At 35.0% G+C, this 12,840-nt stretch overlaps 1 protein-coding gene across 2 annotated transcripts in view; it reads left to right on the top strand.

Moving 5' to 3' along the window:
- Positions 1-12,840, top strand: part of DIP2B (disco interacting protein 2 homolog B) — a 168,872-nt gene that overhangs the window by 103,228 nt on the left and 52,804 nt on the right. The window contains exons 5-9 of one of the 2 annotated variants that reach the window (XM_025050230.1): positions 3,307-3,519; positions 6,238-6,393; positions 6,887-7,006; positions 9,785-9,982; positions 11,410-11,501. In XM_025050230.1, the coding sequence (XP_024905998.1) occupies positions 3,307-3,519; positions 6,238-6,393; positions 6,887-7,006; positions 9,785-9,982; positions 11,410-11,501 (779 nt within the window). The remainder of the gene's footprint in view (positions 1-3,306; positions 3,520-6,237; positions 6,394-6,886; positions 7,007-9,784; positions 9,983-11,409; positions 11,502-12,840) is intronic. The other variant, XM_015593190.2, reaches the window with a different exon arrangement.

The following is a 12,840-nucleotide window of genomic DNA, read 5'->3' as shown; positions in this document are numbered from 1 at the left end:
AAATTTATTAATTAATAAACATTATTTAGATGCAATAAATATATTTTCCACCAAGAAGAGGGGAGTCATTTCCACACATGGCTAAAGACTAAAAATGCTACAGCAGTTAGGAGCAGTTAATAAAGTCAGGACTTTTCTTTCTTTAAAATCAGCAAGCTAATTGTTTATGTTTCCTAATTGCCTATAAATGGAGTCTAGGCTTCTGGTGATCAGTGTTAAAATTACACCAAAATAATTTAAAATTAAACTAAAGGGCAAACCATGTTTTCAGAATTATTTGCTGTTGTGTAGACCTATTGTATTCTTAACATACAAGAACTTAGGCAAGAGACTTTATTTATGACAGATAGCAGTTGTGAATTCATGTTCAAACTGGAGCAGAATCAATAGGAAAAGGATAGCTTTATTTTTATTAATATTAATTTAATCTTGCCCAACTTTTTACTAATCCATAGCAATTTCCTGGGTGATAGTTACTTTAAAAAAATTACCAAATAAACATATAAATATTTAAGGGAGCCCGTTTTTATTTTTAAAAGGATGTAGTCCCAAGGCAGTGCTTACATTTTGTGTCATCTTAACACATGATCAGCTTTAAGCTTTGCCAATCCATAGTTTTGTGTCTGTAGGTTAACATAGAGCGAGTTATTTCAGAAGGAGAAGGAGAACTAATGTTTATTGTTCACCTGCTATGTGTTGGCACTATGGGGGTGCTTTCTGTACGTTGTCTCATTACTTCGTCTCTCACCGCAGTTAGCATAAAGGTGAGTTTCCTTAGCATGGCCCTTAGCAACTCAGTGCTGTCCACTTGTCCAGCCTTATCTTTTATCACTACTAGTTTTGTATTTTGTACTTCAGCTCATTTCTTTTAAATCTTCAAATGTGCTTTGTTTTCTGTCCCTTCCCAGCTTTCTCTGTTTCCTCTACCTGACTCTTTTTTCTCCCCACCTTTATGCTCCTTAGAACTAATTTTTACTTACACTTCTCGCCTAGGTTTAGGTCTCACTTCCTTGGGTGCCTGCCCTGAACTCCTATAAGACTCTTAAGTTCTATTAGAGTCGGGCCTGTGTGTTCTTGTGCACCATTTTATTCCTATCAAATGAGTCTAGTGCTTAGTATTTGTTGAATGACTGAACAAATAACCAACCTTCTCAGACGGCGTATTTTATCCCCAAGTCATAAAGCTAGTAAGCAGTGGACCCTGGAGTTCAAATGGAAGACAGACACCAAGGCCATGTTTTTTCACTACACTAAGACAAGCTGCCCTACAGTTGTAGTCACTAAACACTCTAAGGAGGACTGGCAGGCAAATGAAGTAATTGAATTGAAACAATACACCAAATTACATAATTGATCTAATATAGAAACATAATGAAGCCAATTTTCCATAAACCTAATCATAAAATACTGCTTTTACTATCTTTGGAAAATTGGGTTATTCTGATTTTAGACTTATTACAGATTTAAATAAATGATTCAATAAAGACAGCCTGCAAATCTAGTGGAGTTCATGGGATCCAGAGATTATTACCCTGAAAATACTTTATTCTTAGGGTCAGATTCACCTGTTCCATTCCCCCCACCCCCACCTTTCTTTGGCATGTTTGCAAAGACAAATCTCTGTCTCCCAAGGTACAACTAAAATGTTAGAATAATTCCTGGAAATTATGCAAAAACACTTTCCTTAAATGAAAGGTTACAGATGCTGTTACTTTTCTTTCTCTATATTTTCCTTTAGCCACTCTCCTTCTGCATTGTAGATCTCGTTCCCCTTTAAAGAACCTCTTTGCTTTATCTCCTTTGGGTCTGGTCACTATCTGCTTCTCCAGCCTAATCTATTGCCCCTTACCTCCTCAAAGTTTTTGTTCCATTTACACAGAAGGATTTGAAGTTCCCCACCGAAATCAGTGCCCCAGGACTGAAACCTTTGCTTAGTCTGTTTCTTAGCATTTGTTATATTCTTGTGTGTCTCCTGTTCTAGACTCTAAGCCTTTTTAGGGCATTTACCGTCTCATAAGAAATCCTATATCTCAGAATCCCCAGAACCTGACATAGTTCCTGGCATATATTTTACTTCTTTAGTACATTGTAAAAAAATAAAATAAATAAAATAAATGTTGGGCCTCAGATCTTCTTCAATATGAGGTAATAAGTTGGAGGTAGTCCAGAGCAGGAGGAATCAAGGATAAACTCGCTTGCTCTGAACCTGCAAAATTTGACTTCTAGATTAAATTAGTCTTTTGTGGTTTTCATTGTCTAGTGCTAACAGTGTTATCTCTTTGGCTCTTTGAGCTAGAAGAGAACATGGACTTATAGTTTTACCTGAGTTACTGGAAAGTATTTGTCAGGACTAACTACAGAATATTTAATTAAAAAAAAAAAATGAATGAAATTCAGCCCATAGGCCATAAATTGTAATCCCCAAAGTAATTTAAAAGGGTTTGTCTTACATTTGGTTTGTCAGACCAAATGCCCCTTTAACTTGTATGCCCTGTCAGCTTAGAGCCCTGGAATAAATCTCTGATTTCCGCTTCCTTGGCTGTCCTATATTTGGTCGAACTTTTCTTTTTCTGTTTTTTCAACATGCTTTTCTAATTTAGGCCTTATTTTCCTGAAGTCGGAACCAGGCTAAATACAGATATCAGTGAATTTCTCACAATTCTCCTCTGAGAATTAAGGAGAGAAATGCAGATCAGTGTCCTCTCTTACCATCTTTGGAAAGCCTACCTGTGCTGAGCGACCAGCTGGGTTTTCCACTAAAACCATGACTGCCTTCACGCTAAGCATTGTTTCTTATTCCACATCAGTTCTCTAGCACTTTACTCACTGTTTGACAAGTGGTTGGTAACAAAATGAGTTTTTATATCTTCCTATCATGGACATTTCCATTTAAGTAGACACTGATTAATAAATACCTGTCAGAATCAGTGTAGCAACCTATCACAAGATTCTCTAAGAGACTGAGGATTATATAAGCACTTCAGAAGTATTTGAACATAAGATAAGCCAGAAGAATTTAGATACTGATTAAGCTCAGAACAGAAAAACAATGAATGAAGTTTAATGTTCTAAAAAGGTTTTTAAAAAGTAACTTAAAATTACCTCTATATTTAGGCTGTTTTATTTTTGCAGGCTTTGATCCATAGACCTTTCCTTGAGATTCTGTAGAAAATTAACTTACTAGTTTACCTTAAGAGTGAGAATGTTTTGCTGGTGTCAAAATTGAATGTGTGATCAATGAGCAAGAACTCAAAGGTCTCTGTTCTAGGCAGGATCGAGAACAACTTTTTTTCTAATTCCACACAGACACGTCTTCGGCCTCTGAGGATGAGGGCTCTCTGAGACGCCAAGCTGCGCTCTCTGCTGCCTTGCAACAGAGCTTACAGAATGCTGAGTCCTGGATCAACCGTTCAATTCAGGGATCGTCCACTTCTTCATCCGCATCTTCTACGCTGTCTCATGGAGAGGTCAAAGGAACCAGTGGGTCTCTAGCTGATGTATTTGCCAATACTCGAATAGGTAGGAGTTGGGTCTACCCAAGAAACCCAAATTATGTTCCATTTGGCTCCCAGTATCCAGGAAAGAGTTTATGATTTGTATTAGGTTTTCATAGTGGCCTAAAAAAATAGAATCAGAAAGACCATGACAGTTAATGAGGCAAAGAAGGAAACACCAGCAATACATTTGGAATGATAGCTATTTTCTGCATTATTGGCACATAGTATTGCCCACCTGAAGCCATAGCTATTTCCATAAGCAATACTCAAGCTGCAAGATACAACACCAGTCTTAGAGCAATGGTTTATCTCTGTTGAAGAATATTCCATCTGTTAAAAGGTGTTAAAATATAGAACATCCTAGATTTTCCCAGGGTTGTTTTCTACGTTATCTCAAACAAAAGACATTAAACCTGAGCAAATTCTGCACTAAGGCAATATCAGTGAGGCCTTTTTGTCTTTAGCACAAAGACTGGATTTATTGTCCTTGCTGCTGTGTTATTGCTACAACTAGAGTGTGCAGCCTGATGATGTTGGTACTTTGGGAGCTGCTACCTGCTGCTGATGCTTTTACTCGGCTCTGCTTTATGTTTTTTTGTGTATGTGTGTCTGTGTGTGTGTGTTCTAAGAGAGTGTGACATATATAGATAAAGATATAGCTCGGATCTCTGCTTTTGCTTAATTGGTTGGTACACATTGCACTAAGTGATGTATATAAACATCATGAGTCTGTGATACTTTTCTCTTTTTTTCTTGATGATCAGTTGCATTCCGGTGTCTTAATTTTCATATCAATGACCTTTCTATATCACTTCCTGTATATCTTTGTTAATTGATTTATGAAAAGAAAAACTTGGAAAATTTTCAGTTCAAGCCTACAGTTTTTAAAGAAAATAGCTACATTGAGGGTATGATTGCCCACATTTAAAAGCCAAGTGCCAGCAGCAGTGACTTGTCCTGCACTCTTAACTCTGCCCTGTAACTCACTGAACCTCCTAAAGCAGCTGCAGGTGAGCATGCTCACCAACTCTTCTATTTAGAAGGGTAAGCAACAGCCATTGTTGAGTCAGGTTTTATTTTCACATTTGTCTAAAAGAGAGCAATTTCACTTCTTAAAAATATTGTCCGGATACCTAGTTAACTTTATCTGAATTTTTGTTTATAAGGTGATTTCATCTGACCTCGTATTTTTCTGTTGCTTTTCCTATGTGAAAAGTTATTTGTTCAGGTACTCACAAAAACCATCTTATCCAACATTATTGCCTTTTGAATATTTGTTTAAAAGAAGTAATTCATGCTTCTAGTGGAAAAATTTGAAAATACAGATAAAATAAAAATAAAATAATCTATAAACCCACTTCCCATGGATAACACTTGTGAATATTATTCTAGACTTTATTTGCAAATAAATATGTAGAGTTTTGGTTTTATTTTTACAAAAATGCACTTGTACTAAACATAATGTTCATAACCTGCTTTTCTTAGTAGCATATCACAAACGTCTGTTATATCATTAGTATAGGATTATACTATTTAATGGTTTCAAAATATGCCACTGTATGGCTATGCCGTGGTTTATTTAGCCATTTCCCTATTTTGGACATTGAAGTAATATCCAGTTTTTTGCTATTCTAAAAACTGCTGGAGTGAACATCTTTGAACACACAATTTTGTGCACTTTTATGATTATTTCCTTAGGACATATTCCTTATAAGTGGAATTGTTGGATCAAATAAAAATGTCTGTTTTTAATGCTTTGTTACTACATTATCCTACAGAAGAGATATACTGTAATATACTTGTGCTAGTAGTATATTTAAAACTTTAAAAACTATTAAACTAGTAATTATAGACTCTTGGGGCATAGAGACCTTACTTTCAAATTGATTTTAGAAATTGTTTATATTATGCTTTTTTCTTTTTTCATAGGAAACGTTTTAAGTGGCTTTTTATTCTTGTGAATTGTATATTTTACTTTTTCTAATTTTTTTTTTTTACCTCTCTTTATGTTTTCTTCTAAATTTTTTGTAACACATCCCTATTGAGTGGCTCTCTTTCAACTTATGTTGCTCAGTTTCTTGATATTAAGAATCCCCCAATTTATATCATTCAGTTTCTTTATATTAAGAATCACTACATGAGGCAGAGTACAAGAACACTAATCATGTTTAGAGCAAGGGAAGCACCTTGCCTGTCAAGTAGATCCAAGTTACCTATGGGTTATTTTATAAATATTAGAAGTAGACTTATCTGGTCTTCTTCATCTGGAAACTTGAATGATCTGACCCACTCCCAAGAAACTATTTCTATCTTCAGTGGAAGAAGAAATATTACATTTCTGGAATATTAGTAGCCATGTGATCATACTCACGTTGGTTTCGTTTTGAAGTTATTTGGAATTTTTATTTCATTATGATTGTTTTTATATGACATTGTATTTCTACCATTCTTTCTGTGTAGAAAAGAATGTTTTTGAGAAACATTTGATATGGGATTTGATCTTACTAAGGCTACTTGAGTTCTTGAGAATAATAATTGTGGAAAGCTGATAAGCCCTGGCTTAACTGCTTCCTCTCTTATTATATCTTGCTAGTAGAATTTGATTTAAAAGGTTGTTTTACAAGCGCTTATACCCAATTTACATAGTTTTCTCCTTTGTTAAAAAACAACAAAAGATTTAAAGATTCTTATTTTACTGTTACTGTAAAATAATTCTAAATTTTGCTTTCTCTCCTCTTAGAGAATTTCTCAGCTCCCCCTGATGTCACTACAACTACCTCTTCTTCATCATCATCTTCCTCAATACGCCCAGCAAATATTGATTTGCCCCCCTCGGGGATAGTTAAAGGCATGCACAAAGGATCCAACAGGTCCAGCCTTATGGATACAGCTGATGGTAGGGAATTCTTTTTGGTAGCTAAATAAGGAATTTTAGTTAAACTGGAAAAATTCAAATTATAAACAGTAGCGCCTGACTACTCAGTAGTAGCAGAACTATGCTGCAGTAAACCCACTAACACAAGTCATCTTAAATGTCTTCTTTTCAACAGTCTGTGCTGTGGCAGCACTGACACTTGTTCAGGCTTAGTTTGTACTTTCAAAAGATACTTTGAACAAAAAATTTAGTATGGAAAAAGAAAAGAATGCTATAAGAGAAAAGGAAGATTAGTTGAAATCTTTAAGCAATATATTAATAATAGCACCATATTTGTTCTCCGTTGTCATAAACTTGTGACATACATATTTGTACCTATTTGTCCTAGTTGAAATAGAATGAGACTGTGAGCAAAGGCCAAACATCATTAGAAATTAAAAACTGCAAAGACAATTGAGGAACTAAAATATCCCTAAAATTAGTCAGTTTTAACTAACCATTTTTTCCCTTATAGGTGTTCCTGTCAGTAGCAGAGTATCCACAAAAATCCAGCAGCTTCTCAACACTCTGAAACGACCCAAAAGGCCTCCCTTAAAAGAATTTTTTGTGGACGACTCTGAAGAAATTGTGGAAGGTAATAATAATAATTCTAAAAACAAACATTTAAGCAATTACTGCATGTCAGGTACTATAGGATTTAAAGGTGAACAAGGCATTGTTTTTGATTAAAAGAGTTCATAGTTCTCTGTTCTTTTTCTCTAAAGATAATTTGTATTTTAAATCTCAGATGAAAAATGAGGGAGAGAGGGGATAGAAAGGCAAAGAGATGACTGTAGAGCATAGAACTATCCTTGGAAATATGCTCTTTGAAACTAGGAACTTTCTCAAATACATACTTTTTAAAATTATTTATATTTGGCATTATATATGTCTGTTTTCTGTAAGATAATATGGTAGATGATGAAAAAGTTCATAAAAATACTGTCACTTCTTTTTTCCTTCATATTGTTTACAGTTTAGACCGGTGCTGAAATATATACATGTGAAAACCGAGTTTAGCCACTAAGTGTATATCAACTAATATAGGCAGTTGGAGAAGGGAAGAAATCACTTCCACCTATGTGCTTAAGGAAGGTTTCATCAAGAAAGTAGTAATTTAAAAAATATTTATGGTGAAATCATATGATGTCTAGAATTTAATAGGAAGGATTAGCAAGGGAACGTCTGGGCGTATAGATGAAAAGAAGCTAGGTGACAAATAGATCTACCTAACAAAAGCTTTTATCAAAAGACCTAAGCCTTGGTAGCTTTGTAGTCCCTTTTTATGTCTTGAGACTGGTAGTAGGCTTTGATCACATCTGACCTGTTAATGCAGCTAGGCACATGAGTAGACTAGATTCTGTGTTAGCCCTCTTTATACAGCAGGAAGCAACAAGCAACCTGACATATAAGGTTAAGTTGAATTTCTGTTTCTTGAGGAGTCACTAAACCCATTGAACTATGGACATCTTTCTCGATGCACTAATGTTCAAGGTGCTCCTGCCAGTAAGAGCCTTGCAGGTCTTTTCAGCATCATGTATTGACCAGGCAAATGAAGGTCAGGGTTCAACTGGAATCATACTGGAACAATTTTCATTGGCAGAATAGAGCTAACAGCTTTTCACTAATTATAAATAGGCAAGAGTTGTTTATTTAAATACTGATTACCATATGTCTTTGGAAGTCTGAAAGAGTGTGCCCCAGGGTCTGCATTGAGGCCTAGTGGATGGCAATAGTGATAGACCTTTATGACCAAAAGACTATGCCTACCATTTATACAGTCTGTCTGTAAAAATAAAATTATTTATTTAGAATCACCCATGTTCACTTTTTTACTTGATCTGGTGGTTTAGGGTCTGGGAATATACAAAGTAGAAGGGCAGCTGAAATATTTACCTAAAGCAGTGATTTGGGAAGCGAAACTATTTTCGGTAGTTTTATGTGAGTAGAAAAATGAATCAAGATGTTTTAAGTCAGTTTCCCAAGTATGTCATTAAACTGAGCTCTAAAATACAATTTATTTCCTATTTCATTTGCCCATCTAATACTTGTTGTTCATTGTCTATTCTCCCTTCTGTGCCTCTTCTCTTACCTCCCATTCACTTGGCTAATTCTTACCCTTTCTTTAAGACTCAACTCAAGCGTTGCCTCCTCCTGGTGCGGTCCCTCAGCGCCTAAGCTGGGCAAAATGTGGTCCTCTTTTGCGCTCTCTATACTTATCTCAGTCATGCATTGCTCATGTTTACTTAGCTATGTGTGTGAATGTGTGTCCCCATTGTATCTAAATATTCTTAGAGAGCATGGATTCTGTGTTCCTTGCACCTAGCTTTATTAGAAACAATGTTTGTTCAAAGAATGATACATGCAATATTTATTTTCTCAGTGTTGATCACATCCTATGCACAGAATTGGCACCCAATAAATACTTGACTTTTTTGTTCTATGTGTAATTTATCTTTCAAAAGAGTGTGGGTTTTTTTTTTTTGCTTTTTATTATTTGAATACTTGTTTATTGTAGAAAAATAAGAGGACTTTAGTTTCATCTATATGAAAGTATATGAAATATTCACCTCCAGTTTCTAGAATAACCATGTTAATAATCTAGAGCTTTTTTTTTTCCTCTCCCAAATTCAGTTAAATTTAATTAAATTTGATTGAGCGACCATTATGTATTAGGCACTATAGGCACTGAGAGGAATAAGAACCATGCCTGCTTTCAAAAAGCTGTTAGTCTTAGGGAGAAAAAACATGTACAGTAATAGAAGCCCTCGAGGATCCTTGATGCTTTAATAATGATGGACTACCACATTGTGTGGGAGCACTGGGGAAGGAATGGCCAGGGACAGCTTTCCAGGGAATGTGCTGTTGGAGCTGCATCCTGAGAAGGATGTGTTTCCTCGGAGACAAAGGGATTGGCCATATGAGATGTGTACAGGGATGCAGAGACATGGAAGGAACATTCATGCCCATTATTGGTTTGAGTCTAATACTGACCCTGTGGTATAACTGTTACTGTCCCCATTTTACAGATGAGGGAAAACAAAGCTCAGATGACTCAGTTCGCCTGAGGTCACACTAGTAAAAAGTGAATATAAACTTGGATTTCCTGACTCGCAGTTCAGTGCCTTTTCATTATCAGGGTCGGAGTTTGTTGCATAGAATATATTAAATATAATTTTACAATTATGTGGGAAAATGAATTAAGGCCCCGTTTGTGGATTGCCATTTCTAATGATGTCTTTTTTAGAGTGAGTTCAAACCAGATAAAGGGAAAAGAATATATATTTGAGATTAGAGACCTACGTTTTGTTAGTTGATATTTGTACTTATTTCAGATCTTATTTTCATAACCCATTGGATTTTGTTGGTACAGTACCTCAGCCAGACCCCAACCAGCCCAAGCCTGAGGGACGGCAGGTGACCCCTGTGAAGGGGGAGCCCTTAGGAGTCATCTGTAACTGGCCTCCTGCTCTTGAGTCTGCCCTACAGCGCTGGGGTACCACTCAGGCAAAGTGCCCCTGTCTGACTGCACTGGATGTGACAGGGAAACCAGTTTACACTCTCACATATGGTGAGTTTACTTTTCTAATAGTTCTTCATATTTTCATGGGTGGTGTTTTTATTTTGATATTTAGCAGTTGCTGATTATTGTGTTTCTGCAGAACTTTTAAGTTATTTTCATAGGATCCTAAGTTCTAAGTATACCTATTACCAAATATTTTCTTTTGTTAATGTGACATTTGCAAGCCAGCTAATATTTAAAAGAGCAAAAAGAAGAGACTTTATAGATCCACTGATTTTTATCACTAGAGGATTTTTAGGAAGACATATGAGCAGGATTAATAGTGTATGGTAAAAACCTGCTTCTTGCTTACATTAGGCACAATTAGTTCTTTTCCATTTAGTTTTGGATTTTCCATTTAATTTTGCATTCCAGCTAAGCTTTTTGTTTTTCTTTTGTAAATGACCTTTTAAAGTAACTGATTTTTCTTTTATAAATTCTTTTAAAAATAACTTTAATTTTTCTTTTTTTAAAAAATGTAAGAAGAATGGATTTAACCTGAACTATGAGATTTTGTACTAGTTTATTCAGACATTTTCCTCTTTTCCCTTTACAAGTGGAGCACATTGTCCATAGACCTAAATACTGAATAATTTTAGAGGAAAAGTAGTTTTTAGTTAAAGAATTATGCAGATTGAAATGAATTTAAACCTTAGATGCTCCTCTGAATGAGTTGTATGAAAAACTAACATATATTCAAAATAACAAGATTTCTATGTTTTTCATAGTCTAAAATAAGAATTTCTAAAGGTGGTTAAGGGGAGAGAGCAGGAGGAGGGAAAGAATAGTCTTACCCCACCTCCCCAGAAAATAGTTTTTAGCATTCATTTCAGAAGCTGTATATTAATTTCATCCATGTAACCCTTAAAGCAGTCAGCTGGCCAAATCTTTGCAAGTTTATTGAACATCTTTGAGTATATCCATGTTTCACATAGTTAATTTCCATTTTATTGTCTCTTCACTGAAATACTGTGGTACAGAATACCTAATTATTTGAGTCACACTTTTGCTTTGCAGTTACTTCAAGTATCTAATACCACGTATGTAAGTGGTTCTGCAAAAAAAAGATTAGAATAATGTAGTCTTCTGATTTTCAGTTCTGTGATAAGAAAGTTGTTTCCTTCCTTGAAATATGACCAGCTCACATCAACCTATTTCTAAAGATATTCAGATTACTTCAGAAAAGAATTTGAAAAATTATCTAAACCAGAATGAGCTTCTGGTAATGTTTTATTTTTGTTTGGAGACAGGACTGGCTCCTAGAGTGAATATAAAGCCTTTTTGTTCGGGTGGGGATCTCTCTGGTGGGGGCGATGCTTGTCTCATGTGTCATTGGAAGCTGCCATTGTCTTATTAAATGTGCTTAGGAGCTGAATGTGCTTTTGCCGAGGTAGGCCTGTATTTTTCTATATTGCTGTTTTCTTTTCTTTTTCCAGGAAAGCTGTGGAGCAGAAGTTTAAAGTTGGCCTACACCCTGCTTAATAAACTGGGGACCAAAAATGAACCTGTATTAAAACCTGGAGATAGGGTAATTGTTTGTGTGTGTGTGTGTGTGTGTGTGTGTGTGTGTGTGTATTTAGTTTTTGGTTTTAGGAAGGTGATGTTTTATTGCTTTCTGACATGCACATTCTGGACTTTTAATATACCACAGCACAATTTATAAAAATTATTCTTAGAAAATGAAAATGGTTTGATTTCAACTCAGGTTGGCCCAATGCCAGGTGATAATTCTTACATTCATAGATTGAAGGAAATTCACATGTCACCTTCTGTAGCTGCTAATCAGTAAACTCTTGAGGTGCTACTGAAAGAAAGAGAAGCCTAAGTTTTTCTGGAAATAAATATTTTAATATTCAGACAACAAAAATAGCAATAACATTTACTCTGATTTTTTTCTTTTAAAAAATGTCCCATAAAATTTTTTAAGCAATTTTCTGAGATTTTATGTAGAAAGGGAGGGAGACTCATGCTACTTCTAAGAAAAAACAAATCGACATCATTTAATTTCTTTATATAGAAGTGACATTTAAAATATATATATTTTTTTAATTTTTGAAGATTTTTCCTATCTAAATATGATTACTTCTTACTGTCAAACATTATTTTTCACTTGGAATATGTAGAATGAAACACCAGCTACACAACAGACTTCTTTTTATGAGGCTCATGATTACATAATCCCCTAAACTAGCCTTGTAAAAATATTTTTGCATCGTGGCAGAGGACATACAAAGAATGGCTTCTACTTATAAATGTGACACATGAGTGTTTTCTAGTTCTCATGGAATCCTAAGAAGATACTTCTGTGTCTTTCTTGCAACATGGACACTTGTGTGCAGAAAGAAAATGGATTGTTTAAATGTCTTGTGGAGTTTGTATTTTTTAGAACTCTAGAAATTCAGAACTGAACTTATCTTGGGAGTAAGTTTAGAGAATTTGGAAATAAATGAAGAGAAAACAAGAGTCTGGTGACATAATTAAATTTCAAATGTTAATATATAAATATCAAAGCCAAGTAATAAACTCCACAGTGATAGTGACATGTATTTTTGCATTCCTTGAATAAATTAGGAAGAGCCCATTATCCTTATGATATATTACAGGTGAGATCATATGTTTGAACATATTATAGAGGTTTTACTGTTTATCTTTTGTAAATGAATTAACTTCGTGCCCATAATGGTTTCTGCCAGAATTGCTTATACCTATTACCACATGCCTTCATGCTAGAACACTTGCATTGTTGGTTTGATGAGTAAGGATTAATACAATGAATTTGTTAAAGAGTAAGAAATCTTAGGTTGGCCCTAAGGTAGTAATTGAGTCATTCAGTGCTTGTAGGCTCTCTATGAGAGATGAAAAGCTTA

Source organism: Pteropus alecto, unplaced genomic scaffold, assembly GCF_000325575.1.
Source record: "Pteropus alecto unplaced genomic scaffold, ASM32557v1 scaffold196, whole genome shotgun sequence".
Taxonomy (NCBI): Eukaryota; Metazoa; Chordata; class Mammalia; order Chiroptera; family Pteropodidae; genus Pteropus; species Pteropus alecto.
Note: the sequence above shows the minus strand (reverse complement) of the source record. Positions and strands in the feature narration are given on the sequence as shown.